The 19,533-nt window shown below is 41.8% G+C and overlaps 1 protein-coding gene across 1 annotated transcript in view; it reads left to right on the top strand.

Moving 5' to 3' along the window:
- Positions 1-19,533, top strand: part of LOC126251538 (axotactin) — a 611,191-nt gene that overhangs the window by 489,201 nt on the left and 102,457 nt on the right. The window contains exon 28 of the mRNA XM_049952046.1: positions 13,071-13,227. Within this exon, the coding sequence (XP_049808003.1) occupies positions 13,071-13,227 (157 nt within the window). The remainder of the gene's footprint in view (positions 1-13,070; positions 13,228-19,533) is intronic.

The following is a 19,533-nucleotide window of genomic DNA, read 5'->3' as shown; positions in this document are numbered from 1 at the left end:
GACCATTATCAGTAACAAGAGTAGAGAGAAGGCCTTCCAAAGAGAAAATGCGAGCTAGAGCATTGGTGGTTGCCGCAGTGGTAGGCAACATGCAACGGATAATGAAAGAAAAGTTAGAGTAGGCGTCAATAATGAGAAGCCGATAAGTACCCAGAAAAGGCCCTGCAAAGTCAGCATGAATACGCTCCCAGGGCTTCTCAGGCAAAGGCCACGGTGGCAACGATGACTTCGGGGCAGCGGCCTGTGGCGCAAAAGGGCTGCAGGCAGCGACCATGTGTGTGATTTCATAGTCGATGCCAGGCCAGTACACATGACAGCTTGAGCGTGCCAGAGATTTTGTGCGAGAGACACCCCAGTGCCCTTGGTGAAGGAGGTGGAAGACTGAAGCACACAAAGATGCAGGTACCACAACACGCAGCGAAGCATTTTCGGTGGAGAGGAGGATAACACCATCCCTAGCCGTGAGGCGATAACGCAAAGCGTAGTAGTTCCGCAACAGATCAGAAGTCTTAGCAGACGGATGATCTGGCCAACCCTTCTGAATACAGCGTAAAACTCAGGAGAGGGTAGGGTCAGAACCCGTAGCAGCCACCATCCAGTCCCCAGTGACGGAGAACCCGTCCACAACCCGCTGCTCGGCAACATCCAGGTGAAAACACAAAAGTTCGTCCCTATCGAATGCCAGATCAGGGCCCTTGGGAAGGCGAGACAGTGCATCAGCATTCGCATGTTGAACCGTCGGCCGGAAATGAATCTCATAATTGAAAAGAGACAAGTAAAGAGCCCAACGCTGGAGGCAGTGGGCATCCTTGTCAGGAAGTGATGTTGATGCATGAAACAAGGGAACGAGTGGCTTGTGATCCGTAACAAGATGAAATTTGGATCCATAGAGAAAAACACCAAACTTATGAAGAGTATAAATAATGGCCAAAGCTTCTTTTTCAATTTGAGAATACTTTTGTTGGGCATCCATGAGGGTTTTGGAGGCATAAGCAATGGGTTGTTCAGAACCGTCAGAAAAACGGTGCGCAAGGACTGCACTGACCCCATATTGAGAGGCGTCCGTGGCAAGAACAAGATGTTGGCTAGGTCGATAAGTAGCCAGGCACGGGGCCTGTTTCAGCATAGTCTTCAATTTCTGGAAAGCCGCATCGCATGACGCGGACCAGTGAAAAGGCACGTTTTTATGCAACCGGTGATGCAACGGCTGAGCCACCAAAGCAGCAGACGGTAAAAACTTGTGATAGTATGCTATTTTCCCCAAGAAGGCCTGCAGTTCCTTAACAGATGTAGGGCAAGGAAGGGCATCAATCGCAGCAACAGTTTGCTGAAGTGGACAAATACCATCCCGAGAGAGTTGAAACCCCAAGTACATGATGGATGCCTGAAAAAATTTTGATTTCTGAAGATTACACTTAAGACCGGCAGTCTGTAAGACATGAAAAAGTGTGCGGAGATTTTGAAGATGTTCGTCAGTGGTGGAGCCAGTGACAACAATGTCATCCTGGTAATTTATACACCCAGGGACAGTGAGCAATAATTGTTCCAAGAATCGCTGAAAGAGAGCAGGGGCACTGGCAACCCAGAATGGCAATCATTAGTATTGATAGAGGCCGAAAGGCGTGTTAAGGACCAGAAACTGCCGGGAGGCAGCGTCGAGAGGAAGTTGATGATAAGCTTCTGATGGGTCAAGTTTAAAAAAATAGTGGCCTCCAGCAAGTTTAGTGAACAATTCTTCAGGTCGAGGCATAGGTTAGTGTCGGTAAGGCATTGAGCATATACAGTAGCTTTGAAATCGCCACAGAGACGAATATCACCATTTGGCTTAGCAACGACAATGACAGGAGAGGACCACTCACTGGAAGTGACAGGAAGCAAGACCCCTGAAGCAGTGAGACGATCCAGCTCCTGTTTGACCCAATCACGAATGGCCCCAGGAAAGGGCCGAGCCCGAAAAAACTTAGGCCGAGCAGTGGGTTTGAGCATGATATGAGTTTCAAAGTCATTTGCACGGCCTAACCCAGGAGAAAAAAGGGACGAAAATGTCGTCGACAAGGAATCCAGTTGAGCATAAGGAATAGCATCAGAGCCGATATTGACAGAGTCATCTATGGAGAACCCAAAAACGCGAAAGGCATCGAAACCAAAAAGATTCTCCGCATTACTATGGTCGACCACAAATACGGGAACAGTGCAGGCGACAGATTTGTAAGATACCTCAGCATCAAATTGTCCCAAGAGAGAAATCTTCTGTTTATTGTAAGTCCGTAATTTCCTAGAGACAGGTGACAGGATTGGAGAACCCAACTGAAGATACGTCTGAGAATTGATGATAGTGGCAGCAGAACCAGTATCCACCTGCACGCGAACATCTTGACCAAGTATTTGGACAGTGAGGAATAACTTCCCTGAAAGGGAAGAAGTACAATTGCCAGACAACACAGAATCAGAATCAGTGTCATGTTCATGAACATCATGTATGTGGTCGGATTTGCAAACAGATGACACATGACCCTTTTTTTTGCATTTGTGACACATGGCCCAGCGTTGTGGACAATCTTCTCGTGAATGTTTTGCAAAACACTGCGGACATGAAGGAAGTTGCCGTGGGTTTTGCTGTAGTTTCTTAGAGGTTTGTTTACAGTTAGGCCTAGGCTGTGCTTGGGAGTGTACTGCAGCCACATCGGCCGGCGGGGACACGCCACACGCTTCGTAAACATTGCACAGAGGCTGTATTTCCACGACATCAACCCCATGCCTCTATTTGTGCTCGTGAGAAATTTCAAAAGACTGAGCGATGGATAGGACTTCATCTAGAGTCGGATTTGCCAACTGAAGGGCATGTTGCCTAACTTCTTTGTCGGGCGCCGATCAGATAATAGCATCCCATACCATGGAATCAGCGTAGGATTCTTTGTGAACTTCAGTAACAAATTGACACTTTCTACTGAGGCTGTGAAGTTCAGCAGCCCAAGCACAATAGGACTGATTCGGTTGTTTTTGACAACGATAAAAGGCAACACAAGAGGCTACCACATGCGTTTGCTTTGGTTGTTTTTGACAACGATAAAAGGCAACACGAGAGGCTACCACATGCGTTTGCTTTTGAAAATAAACTGACAGAAGTGAGCACATTTCAGCAAAGGACAAAGACACAGGATCTTTCAAATGAGCCAATTGTGACAACAACAGGTACATTTGAGGTGAAATCCATGAAAGGAACAGAGACTTACATGTTTGTTCGTCTGCGAAGTGCTGTCGAAGACGTTTTTCGTAATAAGACCAGTCTTCCACTGTCTTGTCGTAAGGAGGAAAAGGAGGTAGAGACAATGACGAGAGATGCCCCGCATTTGATGCCGCGACGAAATCACGAATCGCATTTGTGAGAAGCATTTGCTGTTCTATGAGACCTTGCAATAGTTGCTCTAAAGTAGCCATGGAAACATGTGGGTCAACGATGGAAAAGAAAAATCCCATCCTCGTTGCCAATTGTTATATCTTCAAGTTGAACAAATATATTTCAAGGAAGATGCAATACATGAAAGTCACAGATCAAGTAAACAGAGGAAGACGTGTGTACACTTTAACAGTCAAATCATAACTGAGTCCGAGTCTAGTGGCTGCTGGCTGGCTGGCCGCTTAGGTGGCGCCGCTGCTGCATGGCTGGCAGACAGCGCCGCATGTAGAGGACACACGTAACTGCGCGGCAGCACTTTGAAAGATCGGCGAGTCACAACAACTATCTACAGTTAAATATTATTTAAGTGAAAACAATATCTGGAATTCGATAACTATCAGTTTAGCCAATCTTGCTGTTCACAGTTCTGAGCACTGTATCCGATGAGTCAATATCAGCATTTAGGAAGGAAGTTCATAAAGGAGTTGAATCTATGATGTTAGACATGGCATTGGGAAGTAATTTCATAATTAAAATGTTATTTATATTTAGCAAACATAGTAAAGTACTGAAATAGGTCTACAATATATTGCTACAAAACTAAGAGCAGTTTAAAATATCCTTCTAGAATGTCTTCGGTTTTATATGGGCAGTTTTTTGAGATGCTTGTGGTATATTTCCTTTTTGCATTGTAGCAAATGACAGCCATCTTTATGTCCAAGATCAGATTTTGTCTAAATATTGTAGCCCCAGGTGTTACAAGCTGGAATAATTCAGTAACCAGTAATTAGCCCCCCTCAGCTGCTCCAGTGGTGACAGCATCCACTGATCACATTGTGTTTATTAGATTCTCAAACCACTCTTTTCCTTCAATAAATTAATCCTTTGAGTGATTTATGTTCTTCCAAAAATTTATTATGTTACTTATTTTCCAAAATAAATGATTATAGTTTTAACAACAATGTAGGAAAGATAGATTGCTACTTACCATAGAGAAGAGACGTTAAGTTGCAGACAGTCACAATGAAAAGACACTTACACACAGTTTTCGGCCACAGCCTTCATCAACAAAAGAGAAACAGTGAAACACCCCCATTCATACACACAAGCAAGCACACCTCAAGCACACATAACCACTATCTCCAGCAGCTCAGGCCAGAATGCAGCTGTCACGTGGGATAGCAGCAGCAAACTGGAAGAGGCATGGAATAGGAAAGAATAGTAGTGTACTGGTGGAGGGACAGGGGAACGCTGTCTGGCGGAGTGTGCAGAGACTAGAATGCCAACATCAGGCGCAGCATCAGGATGTTGTGGGGCTGGGAGATGAGGAAAAAAGGAGTGAAAAGTAGAGGAGCAGGGAAAGATGGGTAGGTGCATTGGCAGAGGTAGCAAACAAAGAGGCTGGAAGGTGAGAATGGGTAGGAGTGATAGGGCAGAGGGGGTGCAAATTGTTGGGTGGAGGTTTGTGGGGACAGTGTGTTACCATAGGTTGAGGCTGAAATAATTAGGGAACAGAGAATGTGTTATAAGGATAACTGCCATCTGCACAGTTCAGAGAAGCTGATCATGGAGGGGAAGATCCAGATGGATCGGGTAGTGAAGCAGCTACTGAAATTAAGCATGTTATGCTCACCTGCTTGTTGTGCCACAGTTTGGCATTGGTCATTCATCCTTGTGGACAGCTGGTTGGCAGTCATACCAATATAGAAAGCTATGCAATGGTTGCAGCAGAGCTGATAAATGACATGGCTGCTTTCACAGGTGATCCAGCCTGTGATGGGGTAGTATAGACCTGTGACAGGACTGGAATAGGATGTACTGGGTGCTTGGATTGGGACGTCTTGCACCCGGGTCTTCCATAGGGATATGAATCTTATGTCAAGGGGTCTGGATTGGGAGTTACATTGGGATGGATTAGGATATTGTGGAAGTTGGGTAGGCAAAGGAACATCACTTTAGGAGGGATAGGAAGGATCTAGAGTAAGATGTCTCTCATTTCAGGACATGGTGGTAGATAATCAAAGGCGTGGTGTAGGATGTGGTTCAGTGGTTCCAGTTTTGGTTGGTACTGGGTGATGAAGAGGGCACTCCTCTGTGGCCAGTTCTTGGGGGTGGTGAGAGGACTGGGGAGTTGTTTGCAGACTAGGTCTGGGGGATAGTGCCTGTCTGTGAAGGCTCAGTGAGACCATTAGCTTACTGAGCAAAGGAGTTTTTGTCACTGCAGAAACGCTGTCCCGGGGTGGTCAGGCTGTATGGGAGGGACCTTTTGGTATGAAAGGGATGACAGCTGTCAAAATGCAGGTACTGTTGGTGGTTGGTGGGTTTAATGTCGACAGAGGTGCAGAGGGAGCCATCAGAGAGCTCAGTATTTAGGAAGGTGGCATGCTGGATTCATGAGGACCAAGTGAAGCAGATTGGAGAGAAGTTGTTGAGGCTGTGAAGGAATGAAGATAGTGTGTTTTGTCCCTGAGTCCAGATCATGAAGATATCATCAATTAACCTGAACCAGAGTAGGGGTTTGGTGTTTTGGAAGGCTAGGAAGGTCTCCTCTAGATGGCCCATAAACAGGTTGGTGTAGGAGGGTGCCATGTGGGTGCATATGGCTGTGATGTGGATTTGTTTGAAGTACAAGTAGTTGTGTGTTAGGATAAAGTTAGTAAGGTGTAGGAGGAATGAGGTAGTGGGCTTTGACCTTCACAACATCCTAGTCCACCCTAACGCCACTCCCAACTGAAACCCCTTGCCACAAGGATCATATCCCTGTGGAAGACTCAGGTACAAGATATCCCCAATCCACACACCCAGCACTTCCTATTCCAGTCCTGCCACAGCTTTACCCTACCTCATCAGGGGCCGGAATATCTGTGAAAGCAGCCATGTTATTTACCAGCTCTGCTGCAACCATTGAACATATTGTTATCTTGGTATGACTACCAACCGGCTGCCCACAAGAATGAATGGCCACCACCAAACTGGCCAAGAGAAAGTAGACCACTCTGTGGCACAACATGCAGCTGACCATAACTTGCTTCATTTCAATGGCTGCTTCATTACCTGAGCCAGCTGGATCCTCCCCTCCAAGACCAACTTTTCTGAACTGTGCAGATGGCAATTAGCTTTACAACACATACTCCATTCCTGTAATTATCCCAGCCTCAACCTACAGTAACGTACTGTCCCCACACCCCCCACTCAACAGTTTGCACCCCCCTCTGTCCTATCATCTCCTCCCCATTCTCGTCTCCCATTCTCTTTGTTTGCTCCCCTCTGCCAATGCATACACCCATCTTTCCCTGCTCCACTTCTTTCTGCTGCTTTTTCCCCCACCGCCCTGCCCCACAACCTTCTGACACTGCATCTGTTGGCATTATAGTTCCTGCACACTCTGCCAGACAGCATTCCCCTGTCCCCCCCACTGGTACACTACTATTCTTTTCTCTTTCCTACCCCTCCAGATTGCTGCTGCCATCCCACATGATAGCTGCATTCTGGCCTGAGCTATCAGAGTTGGCGGTCATGTGAGTGTGAGGTGTGCTTGTTTGTGCATATGAATGGTGTGTTTCTCTTTTGTTGATGAAGGCTGTGGCCAAAAGCTTTGGGTAATTGCCTTTTAATTGTGCCTGTATGCAACTTAACATCTCTTCTTTATGGTAAGTAGCAGTGTATTGTTTCCTACATTGTTGATAATCCTACGTGGAGTTCACATTGTTTCATTTTTTTTTTTTTAGTATAGTCTTATATGGGTATGTTTTTTTTTTTTTATTTTTTTTTTTTTTTTATTTAATCCAATAAGTGAGGTCCTCCCCTTTAAATTTTCCTCCTAGACTTTCCGCCACTTTCATGTTTCTTGTTGGTTTGAATGAAACTCTCCCCACTATTTCTGCATGTGTTGTACAAAAGACTTGAACATGTATGTCTTGGTACTCATGTGTGATGTTGCACAATGTTAAGTAAAGAAAACCTTTGAAAATTTAATATCCAATCAAAGCAGACATGTTACAAACTCAGACCTATAATCTACAGCATTGGCCTACAGACCCCATCATTGAATCTATACCAAAACCTTGAATTTATAAACAGGTGCTAACATTAGATGGATAATTTCTATTTGAAATAAATGCTGAAGTATTTCTGGACTCATAAATCAGCTACAAAAAAGATGTATTCCTCAAGGCTATCAAAATAATTACATCCCAGGTTGATATGAGAAAACATATTACCAGTATCATAAACATGAGAAGGAAAGTAGCAAGGAGGAAGCAACTAAAAGCGGGAATTACTTAGGTAATGCTAGAAGAGAGATGTTTAAATTGACTGTAGAAGAACTTGACATCACTCATTCTGACAGAAGAGCATGGTATCTCGTTTACAAGTTTGATGCATCTTCCTCATTAATGGTAAAATGGTTCTCTTCTATAAATGTAGAAACTATGGCTATCCACCTGACATTCTACATCATGGACCCTACTGCATAACTTGGTCATTATGTAAGTTAAATCAGAACTAAGGCAGATAAAAGCTTGAAGTCAATTAACACATCAGACCATTTTCCCCATAAGAGATACAAAAAAGCAGTGGATCCTGGAAAGTAGATCTAAGAGGAAAATGAATAAGTACCGTGTGGTTATAATTAAACAGATGGTGTTCCGATTGCTACAGTATGGGCTGTACACATCACAGGATGCTGAAACATCATAGATGCATTCATTAATTGGTGAGCTCATGGAGTATGCTGAAGAAATTAATAATTCCACTTTCTGCCATCAGGTGAAAATATGGTGCTGTAAGCAGTCAGAGTGTGAAATGTTTCCTGTTTTGACATCAGTATGCTGTTTGTTGCTTGATGACACATGTTGAGTTGTTTCGTGAAGCATCTATTGAGTCAGGAGGATTGACATTTTCTGTATGAAATGCAATGGCTGTTGAGAGGAAAGACCATGCAGTGCTGGTAAATTTGTTTTTCTCAGGACAGCAGCAATAATAGCACTGCACTCCACTGCCAACAGAAACAGCTGTGAAGAGGCCCATGTTAATAAATAGGCTTAGGAATATGATCAAGAAATTTGAAGAAACAGGTGAATTACATGTTGCACCATGGAGAAGGATGCAGCTCATTCATATGGCAGTTGTTGAAGAAGTTGATGTAGCTGTATCTGACCATGTAGCTCACACTTCACATTCTGCAGCCAGTGCTCAAGCTATGTCATGGAAATTTTCTCTCTCCTCAGGTTAACAGATGAAAAGATGTTGCACTGCAATTTAAACTGGTATCCCTACACAATTCAGAATGTGCACCAAATGACACCCCAATGTAGGCTACAGTGCCATGAGTTTGCCCATTGTTTTTTGCGTGCATGAAAATGCATATGTGGCCGGGGAAGGGACAAGGCACATTTTACTCTACATGATGCCATGAATGCACGGAACTGTTGCATATGGGGTTCTACTCCACCACATGTTGTGCAGGAACATCCACTTATGTGATTGTGTGGCATGTTTTCATAAGCTCTTTCACTCTCAGTCCATTTTTCGTCGAAGGGATGACACTTTGTGGGCCTGTTAGGTGTACAGTGACATCTACATATTATTAGGAGCTCATTGTGCAACACATGAGTTGGGCTTTGCAAGAACACAACTGTCTCCACACCACTATTTTCATGCAAGATGAGACAACACAACAAGTTTCTTGCCAGGTGAAAGATTTGCTTCAAGAAACCTTCAGTAATGACTTCGTCATTGCTAAGCAATTTCAAAATGTGTGGCCCTCCAGATCCCCTGACCTAAAGTGGTGTGGCTTCTGGTTGTGGAAATATCTGACAGATTGTATCTATCAGGGTTGTATCTGGACTCTTTCTGATGTGAAGGATAGCATACAACAACATATCACTCTGATTAAACCAGATATGCTGCAAACAACTTTCGACCATGCTATGTTATGGGTGCAGCAGTCAGAAGACCAAACTAAACAAACATTGTAACTGGTGACTATATCCTAACAAATGTGCCAGAACCATTGTTAGCAAGTAAAATATCCTCATACTAAGGAGTGATCGAATACACTTTTAAAATACCAACTTTATTAACAAAATGAAAATCAGTTATAATATCTTTGGATGAATATCCACACAATTATGTACAACAGAAATGTCCTCTACATGATGATCCCCAAGGTAATGGTAGGCAGTAGCTTGAAGAACTGGATGCTGCTGGTTAAGAGTGTTGAGACAAAACTGCTAGTACTGCCTATTGGTAGCATTGGAACTGAACTGCTGATGCAGCTGGATGGAACAGGTGATGCTGCAAACTTGAGGCATTGGGCAGCACTGACTTGACATTGTCCAGCAGTGGCCTAAATAGTCAGGAGAGGGTGGTGGGCATATGTAGCAAAATAGTGCTCGGACGACAGTGATCAGTTGGCGAGTTTGGCACCCCCACACACCATGGAGGTGACATGTAACTCCATGGAAAATAGCCTAGGCCATACAAAGAAATTTCTCTGTTTTGATCAAAGCCATTCACCCATGTCCTCCTGGTGGGACAGCTGCCCATATCTCTCTGTCCAGGAGATCAGTTCTGTTCTGGTTATACAATGGTGTCAATATACATGTGCTTTGTGTTCCAAGTGTTGTACTTCATTGACAACTCTATCTTTGGATGTGACTGGATTGTGGTTTTGATGTGACGTTATAGCTAAGTTCTTTAATTTACACTTCCAAAGATTTGCTGATTATATGGGCTATAGGTCAAGTCTGGCTAGAAACCTTTAAGCAACAAAATTCCATTAGTTATGGTGTGATACCTGTATGTTCCATAACAACTAGACAACTGTTGAGAACCATTGCCCATGAAAAAGCCATCTGGCCTTAAAAGTATCATAAGTATCCAATGAAAATCTCCACAAATGAAATAAGTAGAAAAGTATTGTCATGTAATTAATGCATCAGTGTAACAGGTCTATTTCTTGACTGAATAAAGTTTGCCATTGTAAAACTAGCTTTCCAAAATGGGAGATGCCACAGATCTGAGTAACTTCAGACTGATTTTATTAGTAACTGTAATTTAAAAAATAATTGAAATATTATCATGTGCTAGGAGTGTCAAACATTTTGACCAATTTGCTGTTAATAATAAATGCCAATCTGGCTTTCAGAAAAAAGGTTTTACTATATGGACAAACTTCATATCTAATGGTTGATGTCTTAGGGTTCCAAACCAAGAAGTGTTGATATCCTTCTTGATATGGCAAAACATTAAGCGTTTGTACAAGCAAAAAGTTAAAGAAATATCATAAACTTCAGTCCAATTTTAATTTTGCCAGCATTCTGGAAAATTTTGGGAAAGATAAAATACAAATGACTTCTCTAACATCCGACTACTAGTAATATATTGTCAAAGCTACAGTTTTGGTTTCTAAAGGATTCCAATATTCCATGGAACATTTATACAGTCAGTAGTTCCAATGGAATGTTGTCTACTCCCGGGGCCTTGTTTCAACTCAGGTCTTTCAGTGCTCTGTCAAATACTTCATGCAGTATCATATCTCCCATTTCATCTACATCCTCTTCCATTTCAATAATATTGTCCTCAAGTACATCACCCTTGTATAGACCCTCTATATACTCCTTCCACCTTTCTGCTTTCACTTCTTTGCTTAGAACTGGGTTTCCATCTAAGCTCTTGATATTCATATAAGTGGCTCTCTTTTCTCCAAAGGTCTCTTTAATTTTCCTGTAGGCAGTATCTATCTTACCCCTAGTGAGATAAGTCTCTACATCCTTTCATTTCTCCTCTAGCCATCCCTGCTTAGCCATTTTGCACTTCCTGTTGATCTCATTTTTGAGAGGTTTGTATTCCTTACCCAAGGATTTCTACTAGCCCTCGTCTTTTTACCTACTTGATCCTCTGCTGCCTTCACTACTTCACTACTTCACTACTTCACCTGTTTGTAGTAGCTTACCCATATTCCTATTTTTTTATTCATTATTAAGCCTACTCTTGCATTACCCCTATTTGAATTTGTATTTATAACCCTGTATTTACCTGACCAGAAGTCTTGTTCCTCCTGCTACCCATTCTTCTTCTACTGTATTTCTTTCACCCATTCCTGTCAATTGTTCCCTTATGCTCTCCCTGAAACTCGGTACAACCTCTGGTTTAGTCAGTTTATCCAGGTCCCATCTCCTTAAATTCCCACCTTTTTGCAGTTTCTTCAGTTTTAATCTACAGTTCATAACCAATAGATTGTGGTCAGAGTCCACATCTGCCCCTGGAAATGTCTTACAATTTAAAACCTGTTTCCTAAATCTCTGTCTTACCATTATATAATCTATCTGATACCTTCTAGTATCTCCAGGATTCTTCTATGTATACAACCTTCTTTTATGATTCTTGAACCAAGTGTGAGCTATGATTAAGTTATGCTCTGTGCAAAATTCTACCAGACGGCTTCTCTTTCATTTCTCTCCCCCAATCCGTATTCACCCACTATGTTTCCTTCTCTCCCTTTTCCTACTCTTGAATTCCAGTCACCCATGACTATTAAATTTTGGTCTCCCTTCACTACCTGAACAATTTCTTTTATCTCATCATACATTTCTTCAATTTCTTCATCATCTGCAGAGCTAGTTGGCATAGAAACTTGTACTACTGTAGTAGGCATGGGCTTTGTGTCTATCTTGGCCACAATAATGCCTTCACTATGCTGTTTGTAGTAGCTTACCCGCACTCCTATTTTTTTATTCATTATTAAGCCTACTCTTGCATTACCCCTATTTGAATTTGTATTTATAACCCTGTATTCACCTGACCAGAAGTCTTGTCCTCCTGCCACCGAACTTCACTAATTCCCACTATACCTAACTTCAACCTATCCATTTCCCTTTTCAAATTTTCTAACCTACCTGCCCGATTAAGGGATCTGACATTCCACGCTCCGATCTGTAGAATGCCAGTTTTCTTTCTTCTGATAACGACGTCCTCTTAAGTAGTCCCCGCCCGGAGATCCGAATGAGGGACTATTTTACCTCCGGAATATTTTTACAGTATATAGAATATTTATACATAGAATATTTATACAGTATATAGACAAATAAATTACATCCATTGCTGATTTATTAAAACTAATTCTGGAACACATGTGACAGAAAATCTTCTCTCCCTGTGTAACAATGATAAATTTCCTCATACAAGCCAGGTTTAGTGTGTGTTCTCTATTACCAACATGTTATCTCGTTTCTGAGCTAACATTTCAGAAACCAGATGTCACCAAGGAAATGATAAATTTCATCATTTGGTAAATGACATGTATTAATTCCATGTCTACCATCTCATCTCATTCACAAATAACAAGTGCAAAAGAATTAATCACATACATAACTAGCTTGTATATCTTCTTGTTTCCTAAATCTCTGTGCTGCATTCTTGCATTAAACTAGAATGATACCATGGTCCAGCATGGGTCATATTGTATCTTGTTACAACAAATATGAATATCTGTCATTCCATCAGTGTTGTAATGTACTGGACTATAACATATGAACCTGTCTCTCTTTTTGTCAAATGTTGCGATACAGATATAAATTTGCGGATCATTGCGTTAAATCGGTTAGGTACTAAAACAGGTTGAGAATAAATATTGTAGTTCATCTGCAACAAATTTTTATGTTTGTTTCAGATTGATCAAGAGAATATCAAACTAGAGCCAACAGGAGTACTCAGTCTCTCTGATCTCCCTACAGGTGAACAGGGTGCCAATGAAGTTCAAGTTGGTGGGTTAAATACAACAGATCCTAGATTTACGGCCTATAAAAGTTTCAATGGTTGCCTCTCAAGTAAGTTTCTTAACCAGAATACTTGTTATCAGTTTTATGTAGTTTTTGTTTGAGAATTAAAGTAAGTTGCATTGAAAAAACAGTCTGCCTAACAAAACATTTTGCTCATTGGATTTACGTCCATAAGAGTTATATCTATATAGGACTAAAGCACAAACTTTACCATCATTTGTTCCTAAACATAACAATTGTCTGAATCAACTGATTTGATAGCACATGTTAATACACTATGTGATCAAAAGTATTCGGACACCACCTAAAACATACATTTTTCATATTAGATGCATTGTGCTGCCAGCTACTGCCAAGTGCTCCATATCAGCATCCTCAGTAGTCATTAGACATTGTGAGAGAGCAGAATGAGACGCTCCGCAGACTTCAAGGATTTCGAATGTGGTCAGGTGATTGGGTGTCACTTGTGTCATACGTCTGTATGCGAGATTTCCACACTCCTAAACATACCTAGGTCCACTGTTTCCAATGTGATAGTGAAGTGGAAATGTGAAGGGACATGTAGAGCACAAAAGTATACAGGCTGACCTCATCTGTTGACTGATAGAGACCACCGACAGTTGAAGAGGGGCATAACGTGTAATAGGCAGACATCTATCCAGACCATCACACAGGAATTCCTAACTGCATCAGGATCCACTGCAAATACCATGACAGTTAGGCGGTAGATGAGAAAACTTGGATTTCACGGTCGAGCAGCTGCTGATAAGCCACACATCATGCCAAATGACGCCTCGCTTGGTGTAAGAAGCGTCAACATTGGATGGCTGAACAGTGGAAAAACGTTCTCTGGAGTGATGAATCATGGTACACAATGTGACAATCCGATGGCAGGGTGTGGGTATGGCGAATGCCTGGTGAACGTCATCTGCCAACCTGTGTAGTGCCAACAGTAAAACTCGGAGGCGGTGTTGTTATGGTGTGATTGTTTTTTTCATGTAGGGGGCATGCATCCCTTGTTGTTTTGTGTGACACAGGCCAACATTGATTTTTAAGCACCTTTTTGCTTCCCACTGTTGAAGAGCAATTCCGGGATGGAGACTGCATCTTTCAACATGATTGAGCACCTGATAATAACGCACGGCCTGTGGCAGAGCAGTCACACAACAATAACATCCCTGTAATGGACTGGCCTGCACATAGTCCTGACCTGAATCCTAAAGAACACCTTTGGGACGTTTTGGAATGCCGACTTAGTGCCTGATCTCACCGACCGACATCGGTACCTCTCCTCAGTGCAGCAATCCGTGGAGAATGGGCTGCCATTCCCCAAGAAACTTTCCAGCAAGGGCTGCCATTCCCCAAGAAACTTTCCAGCACCTGATTGAATGTATGCCTGCAAGAGTGGAAACTGTCATATCGACTAAGGGTGGGCCAACACCATATTGAATTCTAGCATTACCAATGGAGGGCACCACAAACTTGTAGGTCATTTTCAGCCAGGTGTCCAGATACTTTTGATCACAGAGTGTACCTTTTGCTGCATGATTTCATCTTGCTAATATTGATAGTGTGCAAAACTTTAAGTTTCCATTTCAGTGTATTTTCTAGGAGTTATTCCCAAGAAAGCAGATGTTCACTAAACGACAACACTCACTAAGAAAACTGGAAACCTCACCATGAAACTGTTTCCAGTTTCAGCCTTTCAGCCTATCAGATTCTGAAATAGAATGTAGGCATTTTCATTGGTAATTTTCTGCTCCTGCCAATAACATTCCTCTATGAATTGCTGATTCCTGCCAGAGTTTCAGAAGTTTATTTCCAACATGGGTTGAAAAACATTTGTTATAATGAGAAATCTGTTGAGTCCTTGTTGACAAATGTGGAGTCTTACCCACTCATCATGTATAGGGTGCCTAAGGTACACTACAATCTCGAAATGCTATACAACAATTCAAGCAAATAACATTAGTAGTTTTATTTCAATAAATCAGGTTGACAATACATGCAACATAAATCTGAGTCCTTGCTATACACAATGTTCAAACAAGCAATGCGTATGGATCAGTACAATCTGATATCATAGCTCTCTCTGCCGGGCCATGCTAATACTCTGTGAATCCTGTCCACTAATGTCCAGTTGAGGCTGGCAGGAGCGGCGCTTATATTCACTTCTTGCAAAGGTCGCTCCTGTCGAGGTGTGGTCCTTGTCAGTGGACTATTGGCTGATGTTGCCTCACCGCCTTCTCTGATCTTGCATTCTTCCTCTTCATTCCAGCACTTGTGGTTACACCAGAATGAAATCAATATAAGAGGATACAACCACAAATCATCTCCAGGCTGGACAAAGCACACTTTGTTCATATCCCAAAAACCACATGTGACATCCACAGTAACCAAGAACACAAGCCCAGCAGGCACTTGTAAATATTCTAAACAGCCATACATTTTTTGCAAGAGATCAAATTATTACTAATCAGGATAGTCAAAGTTTTGGAGCCAAAAAGTTAACAAATGTGCTGGAGCCAAAAAATTTACAGATGTGCTGGAGAAATGCTAACTGGTTGGTATTTACAGAGACCACTATTTTTCCTAAACATATTCTTGACAAACATCCCTACATTACACATATCATATGTTCAGTTACCAAGACTGTATTAAATATAATAATGTTGAAGACACAAGACCCCAGAAGAAGCCAAATTTGCATTAACTCATATGGAACATCATCACTAAAACAGAAGAGTACAGATGGCTATTTGCTGCTGAATAATTGAACTGAAATGTACTCTTGCTATGAATATCTACACTGAAGCACCATAGAAACTGGTATAGGCATGGATATTCAAATACAGAGATTAGTAAACGGGCAGAATGTGGTGCTGCAGTTGGCAGTGCCTATATAAGACAAAAAGTGTCTGGCACAGTTGTTAGATCAGTTACTACTGCTACAATGGCAGGTTATCAAGATTTAAGTGAGTTTGATTATGGTGTTATAGTCAGTGTGCGAATGATGGGACACAGTATCTCTGAGGTTGCAGTGAAGTGGGGATTTTCCCATACGACCATTTCACGAGTGTACCATGAATATCAGGAATCCGGTAAAACATCAAATCTCTGACATTGCTGCGGCCAGAAAAAGATCCTGCAAGAAAGGGACCAATGATGACTGAAAAGAATTGTTCAACATGACATAAGTGTAACCCTTCTGCAAATTGCTGCAGATTTCAATGCTGGGCCATCAACAAATGTCACCGTGTGAACCATTCAACGAAACATCATCAATACGGGCTTTTGGAGCAGAAGGCCCACCCTCGTACCCTTGATGACTGCACAAAACAAAGCTTTACACCTTGCTTGGATGTGTCAGCATCAACATTGGACTGTTGAGAAAACAGCCTGCCCAGATGAGTCTCATTTCAAATTGTATTGAGCGGATAGATGTGTACAGGTATGGTGACAGCCTCATGAATCCATGGACCGTGCATATCAGCAGGGGACTGTTCAAGCTGGTGAAGGCTCTGTAAAGGTGTGGGACATGTGCAGTTGGACTGGTATGGGAACCCTGATATGTCTATATACGATTCTGACAGGTGACACATATGTAAGCATCCTGTCTGATCACCTGCAACTATTCATGTCCATTATGCATTCCAGCAGGACAATGGGACATCCAGAATTGCTACAGACTGGCTCCAGGAACACTCTTCTGGGTTTAAACATTTCTGCTGGCCATTAAAGTCTCCAGACGTGAACATTATTGAGCATATTGGGGATGCCTTGCAATGTGCTGTTCAGAAGAGATTTCCACCCTCTCGTACTCTTACAGATTTATGACACCCCTGCAGGATTCATGCTGTCAGTTCCCTCCAGCACTACTTCAGACATTAGGCGAGTCCATGCCATGCCCTGTTGTGGCACTTCTGCTTGCTCATGGGAGTCCTTCAGGTTATTAGGCAGGTGTACCAGTTTCTTTGATTCTTCAGTGTAAAAGTTGTTGTTGTTGTGGTCTTCAGTCCTGAGACTGGTTTGATGCAGCTCTCCATGCTACTCTATCCTGTGCAAGTGTCTCATTTCCTAATCTAATTCCCTCAGCATCTCCCAATTTAATTCGACTACATTCCATTATCCTCATTTTGCTTTTGTTGATGTTCATCTTATATCCTCCTTTCAAGACACTGTCCATTCTGTTCAGCTGCTCTTCCAGGTCCTTTGCTGTCTCTGACAGAATTACAATGTCATCGGCGAACCTCAAAATTTTTATTTCTTCTCCGTGGAGTTTAATTCCTACTCCAAATTTTTCTTTTGTGTCCTTTACTGCTTGCTCAATATACAGATTAAATAACATTGGGGATAGGCTGTCTCACTCCCTCACTCCCTACCCAGCCACTGCTTCCCTTTCATGCCCCTCTATTCTTATAACTGCCATCTGGCTTCTGTACAAATTGTAAATAGCCTTTCTCTCCCTGTATTTTACCCCTGCCACCTTCAGAACTTGAAAGAGAGTATCCCAGTCAACATTGTCAAAAGCTTTCTCTAAGTCTACAAATGCTAGAAATGTAGATTTGCCTTTCCTTAATCTATTTTCTAAGATAAGTTGTAGGGTCGTAGGGTCAGTATTGCCTCATGTATCTGTGTAAAACATCATTATTAGTTGGTTTATGTTGAGTAAGATCTTCAGGCTTTGCTATATAGTCATCTTTGTAAAACCCAATGTAGTCAGTTAAGGAGGCATGTAATCTGTAATAATTTACAATAAATTTATATATTTTGGTCACCGTATTTTATATTGTGATCAAGACAAAAATATATAGTGGCATAGTCATCTTTTCCCTAGAATGAAGTTAAATTCTCATCTTCTAAATATGGCACTGAAAGAGATTCAATTTCTAACAGGTCCTTATTATCTAACATGGCCAATTCAGGAGCAACTGATTGTGCTGCCACAGTTTCAAAATCTAGTTTTATCTCTTTGAATTGATTCCCTTATTATAATGGATCACTGTCTTCTTCAGTTTTTATAGTAGAAGTGTAGACAAAACATTAGCATTCACCAGATTATTTTGGGGAAGGTCATCTTTCCCATCCAATAATGGTGAATTTCCATCATCTAATTCCTCTATTTCCCACCCTTCGTAGTCCCTCAGGTGCTTTTTGCGAACTTCCTGCTCTAATCTGAACTGTTAGGATCTATGTTCAAGCCATTTATTCTTCCTTCCTTCTGTTCCTTCTTTTTACATTCCTTCTCAGTCTTCTTTTCATCTCTCTCTATTTCCCTGCCCGCCTACTTCCATGATGTCTTCCTTCTCTTCCTTTTCTTACTCTCTCTCTCTCTCTCTCTCTCTCTCTCTCTCTCTCTTAGCTGTATGCCACTATGCCAACAACTTTGCTATTTGGTCCATTTTATCTACGCTACTTTCTGTCAAATTAATTCCTCCTCGTGCATCTGCTTTCATTCCTCCTCTCTCTATTTATACTTCGCTCCTCCTTCCAGCTTACCTGTTCCTTTTCCATTATCCCACTTCTACTTTTCTTTCACTTTTAAACTGTAGACCCTCAGCACAAAACCCAGCAGCCTGTAACATTAAAGTTTTACAAGTTGACACATTCACAAAACCAAGAACTCATGCCCAACAGTTCCTACACATTTCGTAGTGTTTGTAGGATTTACCTTTCTGGTTTTCTACATTGTGCTGCCAAAGAATATGCAGCACATGGGACAAATTATAGAACATATAACGGTACAGATTCAACTGGAAATGGTTATTGGCAGACCCAGAAAGTATTATCTGCTGCAACATTATTAAATCAGCCCAAATAAGAGTGACCAGCCTCACTATGATCCGTAAACCAGGGTTAAAGTGGTCACTATTTCTGTGCCAACAGCTAGCAAATCCCACTGTAAATTTCCTCAATAAGCAAAAAGGGAAAAGACACATGCAAAATCATCAAACATCAAGTTGCCACAGAAATAAATGGAATTCATTGTCTTCCATTAGAGATTGCCAAGTCCACATTTTTCATTAAACTCCATCTCCAATTAGCTATTGCCTCCACATTCTAATATGAGGCCTCTTCCTACCAAGCACATTGCAGCAGGCAAGCACATTGCAGCAGGTTGAGGGTGCAATGATCCCTATGGAAGAATGGAACAATCATTGTTTTAGCATCTCACATTGAAGTTTGTGCTAAATTTTAAGCTTCTGTAAAACTTTGCCAATCTTGGGGATTTTGTATTCTTTTAAATTTGGAATGATTTTTTATTTTATTTTATTTTATTTTATTTATTTCTTCTGCATTAGTGGTAGGACCTGTTTTGTGTACCATGGAGGATCAGTACCATTTCTTATTAAT

This window comes from Schistocerca nitens, chromosome 4, assembly GCF_023898315.1.
Source record: "Schistocerca nitens isolate TAMUIC-IGC-003100 chromosome 4, iqSchNite1.1, whole genome shotgun sequence".
Classification (NCBI taxonomy): Eukaryota; Metazoa; Arthropoda; class Insecta; order Orthoptera; family Acrididae; genus Schistocerca; species Schistocerca nitens.
This window is presented reverse-complemented; position numbering and strand designations above follow the sequence as displayed.